Here is a 24,670-nt window from a genome sequence, read left to right on the forward strand (position 1 = left end):
TTTAGATGTTATAAGGGCCAGAAGTCCCCCAAGGTCTCAGGTTTGCATATGAATGATGAGTTTCACGTATAAGGAGATTTGGAAGAACAGAAACTGCAGTGGAAATTGGGGCATCAATAGTGGGAGTGATGATGAAAGATTTTGATCTGGTATCTTTCAGGATATGCCCTTTGGCCATTTTCCCCTGCGCGTGTTATTTCCACCAGGGCCTCTCTGGAACCAAAGTGATATCTGGTTATCAATGGATTCAATGAGGAAACATCTACTGAGCTCTTAATACCTCTCAGACCCTGTACAGACCTGCGGGATATAAAAAAAAGTAAGACCTGGACTCTGATTTCAAGAAATTCTCACTCTTTTTAGAATAAGTTGACATTTTCCTAAAACTACATCTCACCACTTTCTGCTGTTTATGAAAATCTACAAGAATCAGCAGATGCATACATTTTCCTTCTTCTGTTTCATGCTTTATTTATAATATATAGTAGTTTTGATCAAACCTCTTCCTTGCCACATGTAACACTTTTCACTGTTGAATAAAATCTTTCATTAAAAAAAATTACCATAATACTTTGCATTTTATAGTTTGGAGAAAAATCTAGTCATAGACCACACAGCTCAAGAAGCAGTTTTGAATTATTATTATTCTAAGTGAAGACTTTCCATTCTAACACCTCCAGCCTTTTCCTTTCAGCTGAGGAACTGTTAGCCACTCTGACTTCCCCTTTCATTATCACTCCTGCTAGTGATGCCCCAATTTCCACTGCAGCTGCTATTCTTCCAAATCTCCATATATACAAAACTCATCATTCAGGAAACTGAATGACCTTGGGGAACTTCTGGCCATTATAACATCTAAAGAAACCAAACCAATATATCCTTCATTTACAAACTACTTGGTAACACTGGAATCCAACAAAATATGCTATTAACATTAATATTTTTATTATTATCACCATAATTGTTAAGATGGTACCAAAAGTATAATACATTATGGAGCTATAGATACTAGATCCGTTTCTAATAATAAAATTTCCTTCCAGTTCTAACATGAAAACAGAGAAGAAAATTTGCTTGATGAATGAGACAAATTCTATAATGCTTATCATATAAGAGTACCTAAATACCTGGCTGGAGATGGTTATATTTAATTCTTAGGACCTTCCTTTCATTGCTTCCTTTGGATTTGTGTGCATCAAAATGCTCTGTGTTACCCCCAGAGTATGCCTCCAACCTGCTCCCTCAGAGGCTTGCAAAAGCCCCACCCTGTGGGTTCAGGACTTACTTGCTGCTGAGGCAGCGTCTCAGCGAGTAGGAGGCCCCTCCACCGCAGGTGCGTGAGCACTCGCTCCATGGGCCCCAGGCATCCCACAGGCCGTCCCGGTCCTCCTCAGAGCGAGCGGTCCTGGAGCTCTGTGAGGAATGAGAGGATGGTCAGTATGAGTCCTCAGTGAATCCAGAAACATGCGTCCTGATGCGTGGGTAGTCTGTGTGTCTGTACACGCTGGCCTTGCTGAGGATGAAGATAGGCTCAGATTCTCCGATTCTTTTCAATTTAATAATGTGCATATGTTTAGGGAGAGGGATATTTGAGTTCAAGGACCCTGGGTCGTGACTGAAAAGTGCAAGGGACTGCACTAATGGGAGTGAATAGAAAAAAAGTGGCCAGAAACAGCAATGTGGGTCAGAGGGAGATAAATTGCACTGACGTCACAGTTTTGCCCATGGTTCATGCGTCTACTCTGTTGCTTTGTGAAGAGAAAAACTTCTGCTCTGAGAAGACTGATGTGCATAACAGCCCTGCTTTCCAAAATTTAACATTTTATAAAACCAAGTTTTTACTTAATGAAGCAGAATCACTCCCCATACTCAGATTTGTTAATGAGAATAATTACATGAAGTAACATTAGTAATGCAAGGATTGGCTCCTGACAGACAGATCTGCTTGTTATTGACAGACTTCCTAGTGAAATCTGCATTTACTGTAAGGAAAATTGTTATGTGGACGTCTCCATGTGGTGCTTCACATTTCTTAGAAGAGTTAAGGAGAAAATTTGTGCCAGTTTTATAATAGTTAATAGAATAGATTCTGGAGTTAGAAACTGCCTGAGTTTCAATATGGATTCTCTTTTTTAACTGCTTATGCGTCTTTGTACAAGTAACTTATCACCTCCCTATACTTTAATTACCCTTTCTATAAAATGGGGATAATATTATAACCATGCCATTAAGTCCATGTGTGTGCATGTATGTGTACACACACACACACACACTGTGGAAAGACTAGTTACATAAAATAAACTTAGGACTAGTTTCAGAGTAAATCACAAATAAATATTACCTATAATTATTATGTTATTATAAATTGAGAATATATCATATGTGTGCATTCACCATTGTATTAGTCTGCTTATGCTGCCATAACAAAATACCAGATTGGGTGTCTTAAACAACAGAAATTAATTTTTTCACAGTTCTGGAGTCAAAGTCTGAGACCAGGATGCCAGCATGGTTAGCTCCCAGTGAAGACTTTCCCCTTGGGTTGCAGGTGGCTGCCTTTTCAGTATGTGGTCACATGACCTCCGCTTTGTGTGAATAAGAGAGAGAAAACAAGCTCACTGCTGTCTCTTGTTAGAAAGGCGCTAATTTCATCATGAGGGCCCCACCCTCACGACTCTTCTAAACCTAATTATCTCCTAAAGGCCCCATCTCCAAATAGCATCATATTGGGCATGAGGGCTTCAACATATGAATTTGGGGGGATACAACTCAGTCCATGGCAAGAGTTCTACAAATAGTGTAAGCTGTGGCCAAGTTACTTTACTGAATAAACCAAGTGATGTCCATATATTAAAGGCAGAATCGTTTCATGTCAAAGACATACACATGACAAATGTTAAAATTTCAAAACTATATATTTGGAAAAAGCAAACTGTAAAGAAAGTGTGCATGATAGGCAGCATGATGGTTTCATCTTCAGTTTTGTCCTGTGAGGACAGAGCATAGGCAGTGTATAATACGAGAAGAGCATGGAATATGGAGGTGACAGGAGGTAACCTCTTATAAAGCACTGTAGGAACTCGAGATGATGCAAGTAAAGTGACCAGCGTATAGTAGGCTCTGTAAACGGTAGCTCTTATTATTATTTTTAATACATCTTTATTGGAGTATAACTGCTTTATGATTATTATTATTTTTAAAGACTTTCTCATGCCCTATCTAGTTATACTCAAGGCTATATCATCCAACTAGGAGGAGCCCTGAAAAAGAAAAGAACATTGTTTCACCACTAGAAAACTATTTTGCAGTAATGGGATTCTTTATAAATATGTTGCTATGGGGCTCAATTGTCAAATTGACTAATCCTTGGAAATTTTACAGTCTACACAAATGAAGCCACAAACATACTGTTAGAGTATTGTATCAAGGATTGTCTAGCTAGTGCACACTGTATTTAGATTCCTAAATCATTTGAAATAAACAGTGGAATAGACAGTGGTAAAAGCAGAGACTATAGACCTACTCAGCCTGGAGTGGAATATTGCCCCAGAGCCTCCCAGCTGTGATCTTCCTGTGTGCTTCACTTTTCTTATCATAGAATGGGGATAATAAAGCTATTTACATCACCGAGACATTGTGAGGATTAAAATAGTTAATATATAAAAAGCATATAAGGCAGAAATAACCCAAATGTCCATGAGTGGATGAACGGATAAACAAAATATGTTATATTCATACAATGAAATATTATTCAGCCTTAAAAAGGAAAGAAATTCAGACACATGCCACAACATGGATAAACCTTGAGGACATTATGCTAAGAGAAATAAGCTAAATACAAAAGGAGGAATATTATATGATTTCACTTACAGGAGGTACCTAGAGTAGTCAAATTCAGAGAGACAGAAAGTCGAATGGTGGTTGCTAGGGCTTGGGCGGAGGGGGGAATGGGGAGTTATTGTTTAACTGGTACAGAATTTCAGTTTGGGAAGATGAAAGTAATTCTGGAGATCGATGATGGTGATGGCTGCATAACAATGTGAATGTTCCTGGTGCCACTGAACTGTACACTCAAAAATGAATAAGATGGTATGTTTTATGTCATGTTTGCCACAATAAACACAAACGTGCACATTTTAAAAAGCTCATAGGGCCTAAATAATAAATAGTATATCAACATTTGATGCTATTATTAACATTATAATTTATTTAATATTACTTATTATTAACATTATTTATAAACATATATGGGCTCTAAAAGGTACCCTGGGAAGGTATCAGTGCTTTTTTTTTTTCTTCTGAGCTTTTTTTTCCCACACTCTATAAGGTTCATCTTTCTTAAATCCCTGACTTTCCCACAGCAGAACCTTCCAGTCTCCTGCCACATGACATTGACCTGGTGATATGACCTGCCAGGAGTTTGAGGATCCTATAAATGCAGCATAGCATAGGAAACAGAAACACATGGGTTACCCCTAAACCCATCCTTTCTAAAGGAAGTATTTACTGAGCTCCAAAGCCTGGTTTTTAGGGTTAATAAAACCTATCTCTAATCACAGCAATATGGGGTACTCTGTTTCCAAGCTTAATTAACTAGTGAGGGAGAGAAGATCCTTTGCCATCGAAATGTATATGCCAAGTCTCTTGCTCACCCAGGATATTCATTCCTCAGATTTTTTAAAAGTTTATTGTGCACGTCCTGACTCCCCCTTTCTTTTTGTTCTATGTAATTGGAAGGTGGTTCTGTTGAGAGAGTATTTGTGTGATGCAGTAATTATTTCTATGACATGCATGCATTGTACAATGCAATTTTCCTTATTTTATTAAAATTCAATGTGACTGAGATGAAAACCAGCATTACAAATGCTAGCATGGATGAAGTAATTAAAATAAGCAAGATGAGTGATTTCCAATTATGATACTATCCAATTGCTACAACGGAAAAAAAAATTCCACATGTGGCATTCACATGTGAACTCTACTTCCCTGTGAGGTAAGAACACCAGAATGCCAAATCCTGGGACCGTTTCTCTCTGGTGGCTCTCTAGATAAGGTATTTAGGAAATAATATATGGTTGAGATTTGGTTTTTCTAGAGAAGCAAATGATTTCAAACTCTGTGCTAAAGTTGCTTGATATGTTTCATGTGCCCTGTCTCGAGAGGCACTAAAATGGCTCTAAGGTGAGGGTTCACTGACTAAACATCTTACCTCATCACCAGTTACAAGTTTCAGCACAACTAGACATATTAAGTGCCCACATTTCTCTGAAGGGTATCGCACGCTAGCCCAGGAGCAAGTCATGGACCTATTCCTTAAACTGGAACAAACTCCAACTTTTCTTTTAACCAGCAGAATAGACATAATTCATTTCAACTGAATTCATGTTTAATGTTAGAAAAAGTCATTTTTCTCCTCTTTAACTGTTACAGACTTTTCCATCTATAACCAGAAATGACATTTCAGCAATGCCTCGCAGGTCATCTAAGACCTACATGCATTCACTTATTATAGTTGTTAATATTATAAATAACTTCTGTGCTTAGTCCAGGTGGGACTCGTGTTTATTTTTCTCTTACTGTGGAATGTGTGCTCCTCTTCACTTCAAAGTGGCAGTTTTTAAAAAGTGTAAACTTTGAATTGCATCTGGGAAGAAAAACTGAAGCAGAAGAACACAGGACTAGATCATGAGTTTCCGGGAAGCAATGCTGATTGGTTCTGAAACCAAAATTCTAAGTTTTCCCATTACACCCCAACCAATGTTTCTTGATTTGATTTCTATCACATAAACCTAATATTTTAATGTCAATGTCTTAGAAACAAGGTCATGAATGCTATAAAAACACAATGATCAAGAGATTATTCCTGACCACTGCTGGAAATTTCAGCAATGATGTCAGGTGTGATGATGGTCTGTCGCTACTAATTGACAGAGAAATAAAGTGCAACCATTAAATTCTGTATGTAAGCCAAGGTTTCACCAATAGATTCATCAGAAAAGGTCAAAACTGCATCTGATATTGAACTTGAGGGGAAAGTTCATTATAAATCTCCTTCTTAGTATAGCACTTATTTTTCTCTATAGCCACCGGATGGGTTAGAATGGATAATTGGCACCTCCTTTGAGTTGACATTTCAGAAATCTAGTGAACACAGAGGAGAAAGGCCTGAGTCTTAGTTCTATAATCCTATGAAAATTGAATACTTCCCTTGAGTTATTCAATTTAGAAAAAGTCTAGCTATTTCTAGATCTTTGGTGCCACATGATGACCTCTGAATGTAGCACTGATGAGGACTCCTAAATCAACTACAGTTGACCCTCCAATACTTGGGGGTGAAGGGTGCTGACCTCGCACTCAATCGAAAATCTAGTATAATTTATGGCTGACTCTCTATGCAGGCCGTGTAGTACTATAGTATTTACTACTGAAAAAATCCAATATAAGTGGACCCATGCAGTTCAAACCCGTGTTGTTTAAGGGTCAACTGTACTTGTTAGAAAACTAAGCCATCAACTCCTCAGTTCCATCCATCCTTGCTCCTGGTCAGTTAAGTGACTCTAAGCCTCAGTCCGTGCCAACTGCATGGAATATAGGTTGTGGCTGACATCATATATACTTCCTAGGAATATTCAAAGAAGATTAGAGCTTCTCTAAATCCATCAGTCTCAGAATGGTGTCATTTTCTCACCATTACTGGTTTATCTAAACGGGGTTTTCATCTGATCATCCTGTGGTTGATTTCAGAGGCAACTGCAACAACCAAGTCTCAGGTGAACAGGTTTAAGCCTGCCAGCTACAAGTAGTCACACACTTAGAGCAATCACATGAAGCAGTAGCTTCCCTGCAGCTCACAGCCCAAGAGACACTTAACCTTAGAATGACCTCCTATGTACCTCCTGATCCAGAACCCTCTTCCACTGGAACCTTAGCAAGTTATCAAGGACTTAGGAGAGATGTTGTAGGATGAAGCACAAATTCATAATAAGAAGACAGTTATATCTGCTCAGAGATACATACACATAGAGTATTTGGAAAATATTTTTTCCAAATGTTGTAACAAGAGGTCAAGTTATACAGAACAAAATGAAAACGAAAGTAGGTGCTGAGGAAATGGATGATAGGTTTTATAAAATTGAAGTCATGTAACAGATGAAGTTATACTATAAGCAAAGTGTCTTTCAGACATCAGCAGGTCCTCAAAAGTAGCAAAGTGGGTAACAGGATGGATGGAAGAGCAGTTCTCACTCTTTCAAGACCAGCGAGGAGCCACCTGAGTCTCTGGTTTTCCTCTTTCCCCAGACAGACAGCATTTAGCTTAAGCCATCTGGACCTGTGTATGTGAGTGTACTAAATGCATGTCACACATCTCGAAATTAAAAAGGGGGGGGGGGCGGCTCCTCCAGTGATGAGAGAACCATTTTTCCTGCGGTGTGCCCATGCAAAGTGGAGAAATCTATACACAGGAACATCCCGTCCGTGTACCAAGCTTTGGAAATGAATCTGCAGACTTCATTTTTAGCTCCCCTGCATCAGGTCCCTATAAATCTTACCTAATCCTTGGCTTCTTTAACAACTTGGAATATGGGTTCTGCCGCCAACCATACATGGTATGGGTTGTGATGCTCTGCTCCTGAGAGCTTACAGACGCTAAGCAGTAACTGGGCTCTTGTAAAAGTCCATTAGGTTTTTTGATGTACTTTCTTAAAGAGCAGTGTGTGTGGATGCATACTGAGGCATGTGCCTTCCCAGATATTTGCTGCTGGCTTTGCTGAGGAAATTCGGATCATCTGGTTCTTATCACAGCTGCACTGCTGGAGGATATGATGAACTGCCAGTGACACAGTGCACAGTCTTTCAGAGGCCATTGCGTGAAGCCTGTCCCTTGCTACTGAGGAGAAAAGTCAATTCTGTAACAGGGTGGAAATGCTCTCCAGGCCACGGCAGGACTTTTGGGTACCTCTTCTCCTTTCCCTTTCACTGTGTCCACGCATGCACACACAGACGCTCCTTTCACATCGCTGTCAGGACACCTAACTGCGCCTAAACCTAGGGGGTGGGTGCTGATGGGAAAATGCTGGGATTTATTAAGTACCTATGTGCTAGGAAGTATGCTAGAATTTGCACAGATGATCATATTTAATCCTCACTATGAGCCAGGTTAGGCTAGAAAAGTTTTTTCCTATTTTACCAATAAGAAAATGGAGGCTTAGAGAGGCTGAACACCTTGCATCGTGGTGCAGGAGAAAGAGCGCAGGCTTGGAGGTGGGACAGACTTTCTTAGTCATATGTTGGTAAACTTGACTAGAGCCCTTTGTCAGATCTCTGTGAGCCTGAGTTTCACCATCTATGAAATGGGGATATTAATGCTTCTTTTCCTAGGGTGATGGTGAAGATTAACCGGGAAATCATATGTAAGGTAAATAGTGTAGTCTCTGGCATGTTGGTGTTAATTATTTCATCTCTCCACTTAGGCCACGAACATCTGCAACTCCCCCTCCCCTCCCCCCCTCCCTGCCTCTCCCCTCGCCAAGTCACACAGCTAGTACCTGGTGGGACGAGGTTTTATACCCATAATCTGACCATCTTTTGCACTGCCTGGCTTCAAATTTTGACCTTCCTTTCCATTTTAAACAGCATTTATCAGTACACATTTTCTTTAATAGAATGACAAGAACTAATGTTGCTGCTTTTGTTGTAAAAAAAAATGATTTTGTCCTCAGCATCCTTTCTCAATCTAGGAATAACAACTTGGAGATAGAATTAAGACAGCTTCATTACTTTTTAGGAAATGAAAGCCTGCCTCTGCTCAATGTCAAATACTTCAGGAAGATTTTCATCTCAGAAAGAGGGTAACTTGATTTATTTGTATTCCATCCAAGGCCCCGGGTGGATTACAGCTCATCTCGGAAACTGCTGAGAAACCTCTGGGCCTTTTGGAAGGCTCAACCAGCACACAATTTCACAGCCAGCTGAATTTAAATCAATAATTGCTGATATGAGCAAAGATTAGTATTCAGGAAATTCGTGACTAGTCATGGAGTATTTTGAGTCAGCTTATCTCAAGGAAAGGCCTATAAAATATTCTATCACTGTCAGTTTCTACTACTTTAAAAGCATAAACTTCGCAAATAGAAAGACTCTGCTTTGGTGTAATGTGGATAGAATATTAACATAATTACTGCTATGCATTTTTTTTTTGAGAGAGATTTCAAACAAGTTTGGATGGAAACCTAAATATATGCATATTTATGCATATACATATTATGTAGATTATGTACATACACATATACATATGCATGTGTGTGTGTGTATACACACACACACACACACATATAAATAAATCTTCCAGACACACTCTCTGAGAGAGAGTCTGGAAGATTTAAGTAGATTTTCTACTAGCAAGAGCCTGTCAGTCTGGTTTTCTTTTTTCCACTGTAATAATTTTCTTTTTAATAACAACTGTAGCAGCCAAACTCCTAAACCTAGGGGCTGCTCAATTAGGAGTAGAAGGCTGAAACTGGTAATTCCATTTCTTTCACAAAGGAAAATTGGACAATAGGAGAACTGTATACTGTAGAAACTGCAGTAATTTAAAAAAATCATCTATTCCCATGTTTGTGCTGTCATTACCTCCATGGCCTTTGCACTGTACGGATATTTTGAACCTTTTCTTCTATTTCACCTCAAGTGTGAAACTTAAGCCATTTACCTGGAGTTCTAAAAATGAAGCTGCTCTTCCTGGTTGCTCTTTTTTCTATACTTGGAAAGAAAAAATCTCCAGCGGAAAATAATCTATAGGCCAAGCACCAAGGAAAACAGTGACGAATCATCTCCTGAGGTGTCCACACCCCTCCACTCCCCGAAACAGGCATATTTGAAACACCCCCTCAAATGAAATCCCTTCTCTGCTCTCTTTGGGAATTCCTGACTTCCTGGTGAGGCAGTTAGAAGTTTCCATTTCCGTTTCCATCTCATCTAACCCAAGTTCTGTCCAAACTGTGACTCCCATCAGCCAGAGATACTTTCTGCAGCACTGGCAAATTTTGCTGAAATCCATTTACAAAACATCTGTAGAACTAACGAAGCATCAGAGGCTCTGGAATGCACATGCTGGGGTCTGGAATCATGGAGGAAGAATTCCTGACAAAGAAAAAGCTCACTGTGTGACTCCTTGAGGAAACTGGAAAGTTAATAGATTAATATGGGTTAGAGTTTGCTGAACAAAAACCCCAAACTACAATTGATAATAGAGAAGCTGGAAGAAATGACCAGTTTACGCCACAATCAAGCCTTTGGTTCTAGGAGAACGTTCTTCTATGGTTGACCGTGGTGCCATCTGAGCCAAGAAAAGTCTGCTGAAATGGTTCTGAACAAAGCTCCGGAGGACTCTGGGCGTGTAATGTATGTTCCTTTCCGATGCTCACGATGGGGTGCTTTCTCTCTCAAGTGCCATTCAGATATCGCAGGATGAATGTTTAGAATCGAAACCTAAAATAGTCTCTCTGATTCAATATTATGTTTTCTTCTTTTCTACATTCTTTTTTCTACTTTTTTTCACATTAAATTCCCTGTATCCATTAAATTCCCTTTAATAGAAAAAGTATTAAAGTGCAAATATTTGATGTCCCATCAATTTGCAAGAATTATTAATTTGCAAGAATTAGTATAGGATACATGAAACTGAAAACAAGACTTTGTAGCTGTTTAGGATAAACATTGTACGGAACAGTGATCTTCCCAGTTAGAGTGCAAACTTGCTGAGGGCACGAATTATGCTTTCTATTTTTGAGCTACCTACAGTTAGCACTGCAATAACTCCTATGCATGCCATTTAGAAGAATTTTACAGATGTGGACAAACATTTAAGAGAGGGTGAAAGGCTTTGGAAGTATGTTTTGTTTTAAATCCTAGATTACTTGTTTACTTGTCATCTGTTTCTTAAAAACATACAATAGGATACGCAATAAGCACGGAAGTAGGGTGGGGTGGGGGGGGAGAGAGAGAAATATCTAGTTACTTAAAATTTCCAAGTGGTTTCAAGTTCTGGGACTTTATTCTTCTCTCCAATTCAAATATGTACCACCACCCACCCTCCTCCACACCAGGAGATAAATTTTGTCAAAAACACTGCACCTATAACTCAGATCACACTTTTAAAAGCAACAGCTCTCTCTCAATTACCATATTTCTGTATCTTCAACAGATAACAATCCCTCTAGTTTTAACCTGTAGCTGTAGCTACAGGTAACAGCTTGAATAACTGGAACAGTTTCACAAGTTTGGCAGTTTGGCAGTAAATCATTTTGAGGGTCTGCTTATGGTCCCGATGATACTTTTCCTTCATCAATGCAAAGCAAACCCACTAAGCCTCTCAGTGATCCAGAAGCATCATAATTGCTTAATGTAGACTCATACCAATCATCAGCAGATTTCCTTCACATCTATACCTGACTCAACACTCAAGGACAACACTCAACACGGGCCAGGAAACCTTCTAAGCAAGGCACAGGTGGCAACCAGCAAGCTGACTTGGAGCTCTGAAATGACTCTCTCCCATCCATGTGTACCATTTCCAGCAGCTCCCTATTCGATTCTCAGTGTCTCCCGGTAGGTATCAGCAGAGCTCACTATCCCATAGACCTCTGCCTCTTGGCTTATGGAAAACCCTGTTGCTTTCTCATGAATCTTAAGTTCTAATCCTGCATGCTTACACTTCCTTTATAATCTAGTGGGAAAGTGTGATAAACAACAGCAAGATATTTGACTGCTCAACATTCTCTACATTTAATCGGATACCAAGTCTCATCACTTCCACTTCTGCAGTGTCTCTCCTCCATTCTCACACTCTCCAATCCCAACTTTCACTGCCTTCATTCTGGTTCCAGCATTTCATGCCTGGTGTTTTACAATAGGCTTCCCAGCTGATTTTTTGACCGCCAGCCTCTCCACCCACCAGTCTGTCCTCCACACTGCTGCCAGTTACCTTTCTAGAATACAGAGCTAAATTGTTCCCTCCTTTAAGGGGGTTCTGTGTTTCCACTGCCTGCCTAGAGCTGGTAGCATCAAGTAATAGATTTCAGAAGGGCTGTGAGGACTCAGAAACTGTAAGCGACATTTTGGGGGTGTGTGTGTTATTGTCATGCTTCTGGAAAGAGGATTCATAGCTTTCGTCACCTTCTCCAAAAAAGGTTAAGCACCACTGAGTATAAGATGAAGAACATATTCGAATGGCATATAACACCCTTCCTAACTTGACCCTAAATCAACCTTCTAGACTCCTTTCTGTCGCTCCTGATCACTCACGTCCCCGACACTCCAGTGACGGGGCACTGCTGCTCAGTCAGACAAGCTGCTTGGGCACCTCTGATATTCTGTTCATGAGCCCACTGTTGCCTAGATCGCCTTCCCCTCCATGTTCCTCACATCCTTTTCTTTCTTTGATGTGTGTACTTCTGTTCCTGCAGCTCCCATGCCACCTTCTAGTGAAATGTTCTCTAATCTCCAGGTAGAACCAATCACTGCCTTTCCTGTATACTCTGAACGTATTGCTAGGACTTGATACCCATGGCTATTTTAGCATTGTCAGCCACTGTACTGCAGTTACTTATTTATACATCTATCCTAAAGAATGGACAGTGTGTTTCTTAAGGGCCATGAGAAAGATGAATATGCTTTTGTACCCCCAGTGCCTCACAGAACACCGGATGTATAATTGGTCTCAGTGCATATTCATTGAATGAATAATTAACACAAGGCAGGCCAGGACAAGCTGTAGTTGAGTGTCTAATTCATAACGGCTGTCAGCTTTTACTCTCATTTATATACGTTCAGATTCTCTAAAGAGAGAGGCAGAAAATATATATGCAGAAGCTGCAGATAAGGGAATGGAAGAGGAAAAAAATTAATCTGACTCATGAAAGAAAAAGATGATCACATTTCTGCTTCTTCACAAGTCCTTTTATGCCAACTTTAAATTTACCCAAAATGTTAAAAGCTGAAAGATGATTAACCTGTCACATCTTGCCTTAATTTAGCCTAATTCAAATCCTAGATGCCTATCTGCCAAAGAGTCCTCATCACTGAGTAAACAATAGTCAGTCCTCCTGCAACACTTGGGAAGCAGTGCTTTTGGAAACATGTGTGCTGGGATGATGAGGGAACAACGCTGGGTGGGTGAGAGAGTCCTGGCTTGATTAAAGGCACAGGACTCTACCAATAAAAAAAAAAAAGGAAAAAAGATTAATTAATCTGTATTTAATTAATTAATTTAATACGATTAATTAATTGTATTTTCATTAATGCAAAAACGAGTACAGTACAGATAACCATAAATGACAGAAATATTCAACGTTGAGCCGAATTAGGAAAAATGACTTGATAGAAGCAAGTTTTGATATAAGTTTCCAAGTAAGCTTTCTGGACTGGGGAGAATAGATTTCCATTAGATTCCAAGTAAGAATAATTCTAAAAATTCAAATCATAGAGCTTTGACGTTTAAAAGAAATTTAGAGGCAAAATATTGATATGAGCTTTTGAGGATAGGGACTGTGATATTCAGCTTGACACCCTAATTTATTTATTTATTTTTAAATTTTTTAATAGTTCATCATTATTCTTTTTTTTTTTTTTTTTTTTTTTTGCCACGTTGCCAGCATGCAGGATCTTAGTTCCTCAACCAGCCTGTGCCCTGCTGCAGTGCAAGCACAGACTCCTAACCACTGGACCACCAGGGAACTCCCTTTGACACCCCTCATTTCCAACACAGGGCTTGATACAGAGATCAATGCTCAATGGACGTGTAGTGTTTAACTGCTTTTTTTGTGAGCAATTTTAGTTTTAAAATGTTTCAGAGAACAGATAAGGATAATACTGAAGGCAAAGTTTCTAAAGAGGGACACAGGCTGGGGGTCAGGACTTGGCCATTATGGGATTTTTTGCCAGATACTCTCTGAAACATCCCTAACCATAAATATGTCTACAATTCTAAATAAGCCTATCTCATTTAAGCACATTTCCAAATAAATTTTCTAACTTGGCAATGAGACATAAACATTTGTTTGATTTAACTTAGGGTTGCTATAAAAATTATTTAAAAAATAAAAGTTCTAAAATACGAAAATGTTGACAGTACTAAATTGCTAAATGAAATTGAAGCGGAGATGATCCTCTGGATTCAGCTGTAAGAATCATTTTATTACATCAAAGAACCTCTAATGGGGACTCCTTTCCTTCACAATACAGTTATCGGCATCCAGAACCTCTTGTTGAATCATAGTGACTCCTGAATAATTTAAAAAAGTGCTAAACTATCCCCAGTATTTTTGTTGATAAATGTATATTTAATTCTTTAAAAATCAGTAATTGTAAGCAAAAACTTCCCAAATGATGAGATAGAAGTAAGCTTTATATGATGGTTTTCAGTTTCTATATTGACTTATTTCCTATCCAAGTGGTAAAGAATAATGGTTTTTCATTTTATGCTGTTTCTACTAATGGCTATATCAGTCATTTTCACGACAATTTATTTTGCATCAAAACAGAAACTGCTATTGTGGTTCTCTACAGGTATAACTCTAGTGGTTACTTAAAAAATATTCTGATTTCTAGATATGTTTTCAACATATTATTAAGTCCTTTATCAGTAACAGTTGAGGTCAGTTGCCTTTGTATAGCTTTTGTCTTAACTACAGCAATGAAAGACATTCCCTAGTGAAACGATGATGTATTTCACAAATAGCCTACAATTTTTCTTTAATGTTGTACAGAGTAGATTGTAGAATAAGCCCCTGATTTTAAATCACTGCAGGAAAGACTTTGGTTTTCTAAAAGGACTTGTCTTTCTTGGTTAATTATCATTTATCATTATTTGTAAACAGTACAGATCTACTTACATTGAGATGGAATATAACATTGGTAATTAAAGACATATATACCAGTTGTCTCTTTGCATCTCCCAGTCAAATTCATGAAAAGTATTTACGTTTCTGAGCAGGCTAAATTCCCTGTACTGTGAGCATTTTAAAATCATAGGTGAAATATATCATTCAGTATTGTGTACATGGGAAGTAATAGTCTTTCATTTGTAAATTAAATGATAACGTCAAGGAGCCACTAGTGAAACCTTTTCTTAAATGTTTATTAGCACATGAAACATAATATGGTTTTTGTGATTCTCATGAACACTTCCCTGACCCTCAATGCTTGATAAAGTAGATGCAAGTACAGCTTCTCTGAGAATTCATAAAACTTAATTTTTGCTTTCGATGTGCAAGCATTTTGAGTCTGTCATTGCTTTTTTTTTCAGCAAGAGGAATTCTTTTTCCTTCAGCATCATTCAATGTTATTTAATGGCAGGCATAATATTTACATGCATTGCATTAATCATGGTTAGCAATGTGAAAAGCTAGTAGGCTGATGCTTCGAGTAATGTTATTATAATCACTAAAATGCCTCAGGAATATATTAAAATGGATCTTTGCCACAGACAATATCAAGATTGCCGAGACGCACCACAGGCATCTTTTTTAAAGCCTGTTTTGTAATAAGCAGAGAAAGTGAAGGTGCTAAATCATGGTTTACTACCCCATTGGCCTCACAGCCTCTCTGTCTCTGGTGCTGGGCCTCAGAAATCAATTTCACACACGGCTGCTATCAGCATTCTTTGAGCTATCAAGACAAGAGCACTTCTCCTCTTTTTATTAAAACAAGCTCACTTTTATCTCTTGGCTCCAGCTTTGTGCCTTCCTGCCTTTACTTTCCACTTTGTTAGTGGTGAGAGTTAAATCATCTTCTGCCTCCTTTCACCTCTAAACTTCTTGAAAGGCTAATCCACACCGGGACACCCACTTCCTCAATACCCCCAAATTCTGTAACACTTCGTCATCTGTCTTCTGCCCTGCCACTTGAGTGGCTCCGCTGAAATTCATCAGGACCCTGTAACTCACCACACCCGAGGACCTTCCTTCAGACCTTCCTGTGAGACATGCTTCCCTGGCTTTTCCTGCAGTGACTCCTGGCCAGTTCCTCCGTTGCCTTTTCTTACTCATCCTGACTAGTGAGTGCCGGAATCCTCAAGAGTCTTACCTTGGGCCCCTGCTCTTCTTTCTGCCCTCCTGTTGATCTCACCTACTTTCTCTTGCTTGCACTCTTCCTTTGCAGATGAGAGACAAAAACATCTCTACCCCAATCTCCAGGCTTCTATTTCGACTCACCTGGGTGCCTCTTTAGTACCTTAAACTCAACATGTCCAAAACCAAACTCAGTATTTGGGTCCCCAATCCTTTCTCTAGCAGTCCTTCCTCTTAACCCAGTTACAAATACATAAACATTTCTATAAAACATTTCCCCTACCTTCAACCCCTCCATCCTCCACCTCACCCCGGCCCACTCCATCCATCCATACACAAATACCCAAACAATTGCCTGTACTATATATTATACTTCTGTGATGTCTCTCTGTTCCCTCTTTTCCACTCCAGCTGCCAGCACCCTAAACCAGATTCTTCTTACTGTCATCTCTATGATACACAATTGGTACCTTAGTCAGCTTCCAGTCTGGCAGGTCAGTTCCCCTGTAGCACCGCTCTCCGTGTGTCAGAACGGTGGCTGGATAAGGCTGGAATGGTAGTCTGGGAGAGGGCCCTGAGTTCCAGCTGAGGGATTGGTTGTTAAGTAGGCTGACAGCTGAAGCCAATGAAGGCTTTAGAGCAGGTCATGATATGACGGGAGTTTTACAATTTTCAAAGTGCTTACACATATTTGTTTGATCCTTATAATATCCTTATAGCAGGCATATCAGGTTTATGGGCATTTCAGGGAAAATAAGAGACTACTAAGGTTGGCAGATAGAGAGTGCTATAAAAAGGATAAGAGAGAAATCCACCTAACAATCATTTCCCCAACAGATAAGAGGGCTTTAGAATCTCTTTATGTCTAATTAAGTGGGATAAGGATGGATAAGGGTCAGTCATCTGGACAGGGATTAAACTTGGCTGTTTGAGGAAAGCTGGGGAACATAAGACTGGATACTTAATCTATTGTAATGGCCGTCCAGAAAAAGAAAACAAAGAAAATAAAAGATTAGATGACTAGTATATGCAGGAGACTGGATACCCTCAGAGTATCTGTTTTGTTTTATTTTATTTCTTCAAATCAGGCTCAGAAAGGCTCTAATTTCTATCTTGTACAAAATGTGCATGGTTCCTATTTTCTAATAAAAAATTTCTGCATTCAAATGGCTGATAGATTAGACTTCAGATTATACTACATCCTATTAACTGGAAGAGTTCCAGGTCTCTTGGTGCATGCTACCTAACATTATGAAAATCATCTCCCCATTATACATCATAATCCTCCCTTTCTCTTTTTGTTTGTCTCTCTCACATACAAAGTGCATTCACATCAACTATATGAGTTATTGGAACTGGTACAGAGTCTCTATTTTAGGGGAAGGTATCTCCTAAGTTTTGTTTGTTTGTTTTTGAGGTGGAGAGGGTTCTATAAAATATCTTCAAATGAGACAGATTCCCTAACAGGTGAGGGGTGTGTAGAATCTTTTAAATATTCAATTGGATCGGTGGCTATCAATTCTGACTGCATATTAGAATTACCTGGGAACTCAAGAAAAATCGCCAATGTCTGGCCCCACCCCAGACCACCTGTATCTGAATCTCTTATGGGAGGGTGGCTGGAGGCTGGCCAGATATTTTTAGTTCTCAGTTTCTATGGTGATTTGGATCCAAGGGAGAGTTAGAACCCTGATTCAGACAAGCATTTACAAGTGAACTCACAGTGTGACTTTTTTGAACCTACCTTCATCCTTATTCTGTTTTATACTCCCTGGTTTCAAAGGACTCCAGACCTCCCCCTGCTCATTAAAAAGGAATCCTAGTTTTTCTTCTCAGACCCTTTCTTTGAGATTGCATGGGATACCTGAGTTACTAGGCAAAGCTGTCAGCTGCCTTGAATACAGGAAAAGATAAGAGATTGGTTTCTGGGAATGAGAAAATTTCAGCCTTGTAGGGAGGGTGTAATGGTACCTTCTGATGTTTACTGGGCACTTGCTACGTGTGTTAGGTATTGGGCTAAGTAGGTTGCCTCGCTCATTTGATTAAATTTCACAATAATCCTTTGAGGTAGATGCTATTGTTGATCCCTGTTTTGCAGATAAGGAAACTGAGACAGAATTAATAGAAGGGTTACACTGGTGGAACAAGGATTTGAGCCCCGCAGTTGGGCTCAAGAGTTCCCGCTCTCAACAACTACACCAGCGAGTCTCACACTCGTGTTTATCAGAATCTCCTGGAGAGCTAAAAACACTGACACAGGCCCAGGCCCCAAGGCAGGAGTAGCCTGGGCCCTCCTAATGTTAACAAATGCTCAGCTGATTCTGATATTGACCAAAGATCAGCAGCTACTGCTTTATACTATACTGCTTACAGATAAGAAAACTGAGGTACACTTAGATTAAGAAGAAAAGAGATCTTCGGTAAGTTGGCTTTGACCTTTTCACGGGACAGAAGTAAGCTGAGCTCAAGGTACAAACTCGCAATGTCTCAGACTGCAAGCAAAGACAGGAGCCACCTGCATCAGAGGAGTGAACAGGAGGAGAGGGGTGGAGGTCCATAATCCTATTTCTGTAACTGAATCTCAAGCTTTGCTTCCATCGTTTAGATACTAGAAAGAGCCTCGTACACTATTTCATCGAACCCAAGATGACACAGATTGAGGTCACGTTATTTTATGTACCATTAAGAATAAAAAAGAGCCACCCATTAAACTGTGACCTGCTATCAATTATAAGATGCAACAAAGTTTCTAAAACCAGAAAAAAAAAATATGTATCTTAGGATCCATGAAATACAGTATAAGAAGTGAACTCTGATGAACTTGGTTCTGAAACCGTGGAAATCACTCAGCAAGTTGGGGAGGCTCCTGCTGACCGAGTCCAAATAACATAGTTCCGACAACAGGGAAAATAGTCTGTACTGCATATTTTAATATAATTTGTTACAAGAATTGAATACGCGTACACTAAGAGTAGAGGAATTCACACCACCTTTTAGGTTTTAGTACTCAGTTTTCCCATCTACAAAAGGATGCGGTAAGGTTTATCTGAGATGACATAGAGAAACAAGTAGCACAGTACCTGGCATACAGAAAGACACCGAAAATCACATTTTCCTCCTCTGCTAAGTCTGACGAGATTTCTATGTTGTTTGCAGTCAAGTTGGGGGAAGAAGGAAGGAAAGTAAAAGTAGTAAACGTCCAAAATTAGAATGAAAGTCAGAAGGACCATATGTTTTAAAACATAAATACCTGTTTGATGCTGTTCCAAAGCAAATCTACTTTATGAGGTGAGGCCAAGCTATAATCAATTCTGTACTAATGTTGAGTAAATTGGAGACTATTCCTAATTAGGAGAAGAAAAAATGATATACTCACAGGATTCCAATGCCTGATTAAAAATCTGACGCCTTTGCAATTGGATTCATAAAGAAAAAATATAAAGAATATAATTATGTGACATATCACTCACACTTTCTTTAATAAAACTTGTGGGTTATTTTTTTTTTCAGTCACATTATGCTTTTAGTACAAAACGATGAATTGATGAATTTCAGATATGGCTAGATTTTTTTCTGAAGACCACAATTACTATTCCATCAGGGCAGCGAACTTAAATTTAGACCCTGAATGCAGCATCTTTTACTGGAGTTTCAGTTGCTTTCAAAGGGAAGTCCGCATGTGGAGCCCATTCCAGATAACGTGGAGCCCTGCAAGAATTAGGGCAAAGAGATTTGCTGGCTTCCCGTGGAAAGATTCATGACTGTGACATGAATCTGCAGAGTTGAATACGGCACTGTTTGGTGAGAAAACAGATAAATAACCACACACGGGAAAACACTGCCATATGACAAAAATAATCACCCCAAAGTACAAAAACGACTCCTCACGGTGGCCTCTGTGTTACTTGAGGGTCATAGAGCTTTCCAAAAAGTGCAGGAGTGCCTTCTTTGAAATGGCTTCTCTGTATTTGGAAAGGTTCACTGAGGGTAAATAAAGGGTTAAGTCACAGCAGTGTGGAAATCTCTTCAGGAAGATTGGGCCTGAATTCTCTCCTTCCTGAGAGAGTGACAGAAAGTTCCCCAGGTTTTACAGACTGAGATATTTGTTGCTCTGGAAGGCCTTTTATAATTTGGAAAAAAAAAAAAAATCTCTGTAGGTCACAATTTTGAACAGGGAAGCCTTGAATAAAATGATTCACCTCTTCACACATTCCTTCTGCACACAACTGAGCCCCTCCTCAGTGTCAGGCTACAGACTGTCTGCTGAGCACGGGGACCTAAACAGCCCCCTAGCACACAGCTGGTGCTTTAAGAGCCTCTCGGCCCAGAGGACCACGGGGGTTTCCCAACCCCCCCCCCCCCCCCCCCCGCCCCACGCAAACAGCTATGTAGCCGTACAGCTGGATCTCTCCCCCTCCTTTCCATCACTGGGGCCGTTGCCTTCTTCATGGCTTCTCTCTGAGAGTGGTGTCATAATCAAATAGCCTTTCAGCCTCCATTCTCAGGGCCTCTCCAGTCTGTGTGGCCAGCACAGCTGTCTTTCTAAAGCAGACCTGGGCCAAAGCTCCCAGGCACGGCCTGCCAGGCCCTGCAGGATCTGGCTACGCTCCAGCCCCTGGGATTCACTCACTGCTCCTTGGACTCAACTTTTTTTCCTTCCTCTGTGCCTCTGCCCGTGCGAGTCCCTCTGCCCAAAGCCCCCTTTTCCTCTCTTATCTACCTGGTGAACCTCCAATTAATCTCCTAAGAGTCACTTTAAATGTCCCATCTTTTAAGTCACCCTCACTGACCCACCTTGAGGCGGAGTGATTCTCTGCCTAGCACAGAGCCTGGGGCACTGCAGACAATAAATGCCAGCTTCCTTCTGTTTTCTGCTTTGTGCTGCTGTAGCATCTTCTATTCTCCACTCAGCCTCAGGCTGTGTTATCTTTTTAAAACTTTGTTTAGAATCTGTGAGTTTCCTTGGGGGTGGGGCTGTGTCTCATTCATCTTTGTGTCCCAAGGAAAGTGTCTGGCTTAGAGCAGGTCAGTCTAAGAAAGTTTTTCACTGATATGAAGAATAAGAAGAGCAGTAATGGCTGTGGTTAGTTTCCCATAGAGCTAAATGTGTTTAGTTTCTCTTTTGAAATTACATACTTGGAACTTTGGGCTTATTCAGATAACTTTTCATTTCTTGCACCGCTGGTGACACAAAATGGCATTGTTGGGGCAAGACTGAACCTTGCCTGTGTTCAAAGCTGCACTCTGCCACTACTAGCTGAGTGACCTAAAGCAAGTTATATAACCTCTCTGTGCCTCAGCTTCCTCATCTGTAAAATGGGAAAAATAATTTACTTCCTAGGATTGTTGGGACAATTAGATAATTTAATATATGTAAAGTACATCTCACATTGAAGCAAGCACTCTCTATAGTATTAACTTATTATTTCACTTATGAAACTTAGGTGATAGAACTTTATTAATGTCCTTACTTAATAAAATTGAAACATTAGAAACTTTGTTTTCCATACTTCCTGCCTACCTGCAAACATAATTTTATTTCCTTTTGAAATTTTAATGGTCTATGACATCCAAAGTCTGGGAATCACTTCTTTCAATTATCTAGAACTCTAAAATGGACATAAAGAACTGGGTTCTTGAGTCCCAACACCATCAAGCTGAAGTTAGCAAAGTTAGCAAACTACCAGGGCTAAGAATGCCTGTCATGGATTAAGGCAGGTTGGGGATGGTCACAGGCACATGGCAGAGGTACTGGAGAATCGGAGCCCCTCCTAGCAGAGAGCTGAGAACCTGCTGACTTGTCTCCAGCTGATGCTCAAAGATTTCTAAAGGTCCTTCATACTAACGGCTTCCACAGAGCAAGCTAATTAAACCTTTTGAGGAAAAAGCCTATTGTCATTAGTGCTCTACATGCTGTTGTCTGGCCTTTTATTCACTTGAATGAGGGGCAGTTGTAAAGGTTTCTCTGCTTGAGCGTATTTCTAAGATGGAAAAGACAGGTGTTTATGTGTCACATAAACAGAGACAAAGTAATACACTCATTAAGCTTTGGTTTCAGTATGACTGAAAAAGAGGATTCCAGCAAAAAAAGGAAAAAGAGGCATAGCTCAAAGAAGTGACTTTAAATATAAATCTTTAGAGTTTTAGAGTTTTTCTAACACATTCTTTCTGGTATCACTATAAATAATGAATTAATGTGTCTATTTCTTTAGGCAGAGACGCCCTTACATCAGCCATAGTTAAATATACAGTTTAAAGAAAATAATATCATGACAGCAACATAAAACCAATGGAACGTACTGGCCAATTAATTCCTGTCCTCCTCCTTCCCGAACTCAAATCCTTTCTGATATTATATGTAGAAAGACCCATCTTTAGAACCATGTCTGTTTTGTTCAACAGAGTATACCCTGTACGCAGAACAGGGCCTGATACACAGCAGGCTCTCAATAAATATATTATTTTGCACTGAGGGATGGGAAGGAAGCCAACACTTCTTGGAGACCTATAATGTGCAAGGTCCCCCATGAAGTCTTTTTCACATATTCATTGCCATTGTGTATTACACATTCACATTGTGCACTGATATGGAAAGCAAGAGAAATGAAGCTTATTGATGTGTTGTAGGTCTAGGGCAAGAAATACACTTTATAGACTTCAGTCCCCTCTTCTCGCCAGGTCACCCCGATGTTTATAAACCAGCAATGATCCCTGAGTTTTAATTCAAGCTGATTTCCCATCAGCTTCATTGCTTCCTTCGTTTCTACTGCATGTGACATTTCAACATTTCAAACTTTCTCTACCAAGGCCGACTCGGCTGACTCTTACATGAAGGTCCTCAGGGGTCATACAGTATCACAGAAAGAGAAGGAACTCTTTCTCAAAGGAGTATGGACTCAAAGGAAAGAGATTCAGATTCCAGGCTCTGGATCCTACCTACTATGTGTTCAGGCAAATATGTCTTCAGTCTCTTTGCAAACATGTATATGGGTTAAATTCAATTATCTGCAAAAACAAAGGGCTGGAATAGGTGATTAATTCATTTATTCAAACAACAAACTTACATTGAACATTTTGTGTAAATCAAACGCTTTGTCTGGTGCTGGGGATAGAAAGATATCCAAGACAAAATAAAACCAAAGTCCTGCCTTCAAAGAGATCCCAGTCAACTGAGGTCACATTTTATGACACCTCAAAGATTCTTTTTAATTTGAGAACACAATAAATCTATGTCCTGGGAATCCAAATGTCAATTAAACTCACTCTGTAACAGTAATTTCAAAGCATGTTTGTTATCTTAGACCAGAAATAAAGCCTCAAAGTAAAGGTATGTGGCACGTGGTCTCAATGGCAAATGGTTATAATAACTATAATGAAAAAACAGACTACTTCTAAAAAGCTTCCCTCTAAATCTCATTTCGGCACCTGAACAGTAGGAGTTCTTACTGTTTCCATTACCCTTTTTCATTTCTGGTCCTATTGATGAAGTACAATGTTTGAACAATACTCTGGCAGACTTCAAATGGCAAAGTAGGCTGAGAAATCGGACACCCTACCATACCTCACTAAGAGAACCAAGTGAGGTATATTTATTTTATTGGACAGTTTGAATTTATTATAGGTTGCTCATAATTTCCTGTCTCATTTCTTTAGCGCTCTTGGAATTTATGTCAGGATGTCTTAGGTTATCACACTCCTTTCCTCCTTTGTCCCAACATTCATGCCAACAGACTGAACTGACTTAAAGTCCCCGGACGAAAATTGAAGGGGAAAATACCCAAAGGTTTAGTTGGAGAATGGCAGAAGCTCTGGAAAAAACTCTGAAAAAGCAATGAAGATGAAAATGGAAACTCTGTGAAAATTAATGTAGTGTAGAATTGGCGAACATACCACTTATTTCTTTAAACAAATAGAAGAAAGAACCCGCTTATGAGGTGCACCCGAATAATTCACAGGTGGTGAAACTATTAGAGTCCTGCAATTTCTTGCCTCAGAAGTGGAATAAATCTCCAGTGTTATAAATGGTGTATGCTCACACATGTGACTTCTCTGCTATTCCCTTCCTCTGAACTATCCCCCTCTTCCAGACACAAGGCCTTTAGGGGTTTCTTGTAATTAACTTATTTTAATAAGAATTTTAGAGAAAAATCTAGTGAGACAGGGAGATGCAACTTACTATACTAATTGCACTTACAGAAATATAATTCCAAGTGGACTATGCTTATTTTTTGCCTGGATTTTGGTTATTATAAAATAAGCACAATGGAGTGGAAACTACTTAAGATGGAAGCTGCCATCATGATGACCCAATGACAGTGAGCAAATGAAAACTCCCTAGATATTGGTTGCACATAATTAATGCTAATTCTCACAATGATACAAATTTGCTTTGAGAAAAGTTTTTCCCCAAAGAATTTATCTTACCTAAGATACTGTTATAGTGTGTTTTTGCTGTACAAACTGATATTCTGAACTACAGAAACTGGAAAAAAAGTATAATGTTTGAAGTCAAATACTGACTGATACTATCCGTGAAGCTAATACATTGATAATCTGTGGCAAGCTATAATTTACATTTACACCTGGACTAGAGGATTAAACAG

General features: G+C 39.5%; 1 protein-coding gene across 8 annotated transcripts in view; it reads right to left on the reverse strand.

Annotated features, from left to right (window-relative positions):
• Positions 1–24,670, reverse strand: part of ADAMTSL1 (ADAMTS like 1) — a 953,154-nt gene that overhangs the window by 389,610 nt on the left and 538,874 nt on the right. For all 8 annotated transcript variants that reach the window (XR_009051238.1, XR_009051237.1, XM_057720944.1 and 5 more), the window contains one exon: positions 1,286–1,413. Coding sequence is in view for 6 of the 8 variants with exons in the window: in XM_057720944.1 (XP_057576927.1) it covers positions 1,286–1,413 (128 nt within the window). In the remaining 2 variants the exon portion in view is untranslated. The remainder of the gene's footprint in view (positions 1–1,285; positions 1,414–24,670) is intronic.

This window comes from Hippopotamus amphibius, chromosome 2 (assembly GCF_030028045.1).
Source record: "Hippopotamus amphibius kiboko isolate mHipAmp2 chromosome 2, mHipAmp2.hap2, whole genome shotgun sequence".
Classification (NCBI taxonomy): Eukaryota; Metazoa; Chordata; class Mammalia; order Artiodactyla; family Hippopotamidae; genus Hippopotamus; species Hippopotamus amphibius.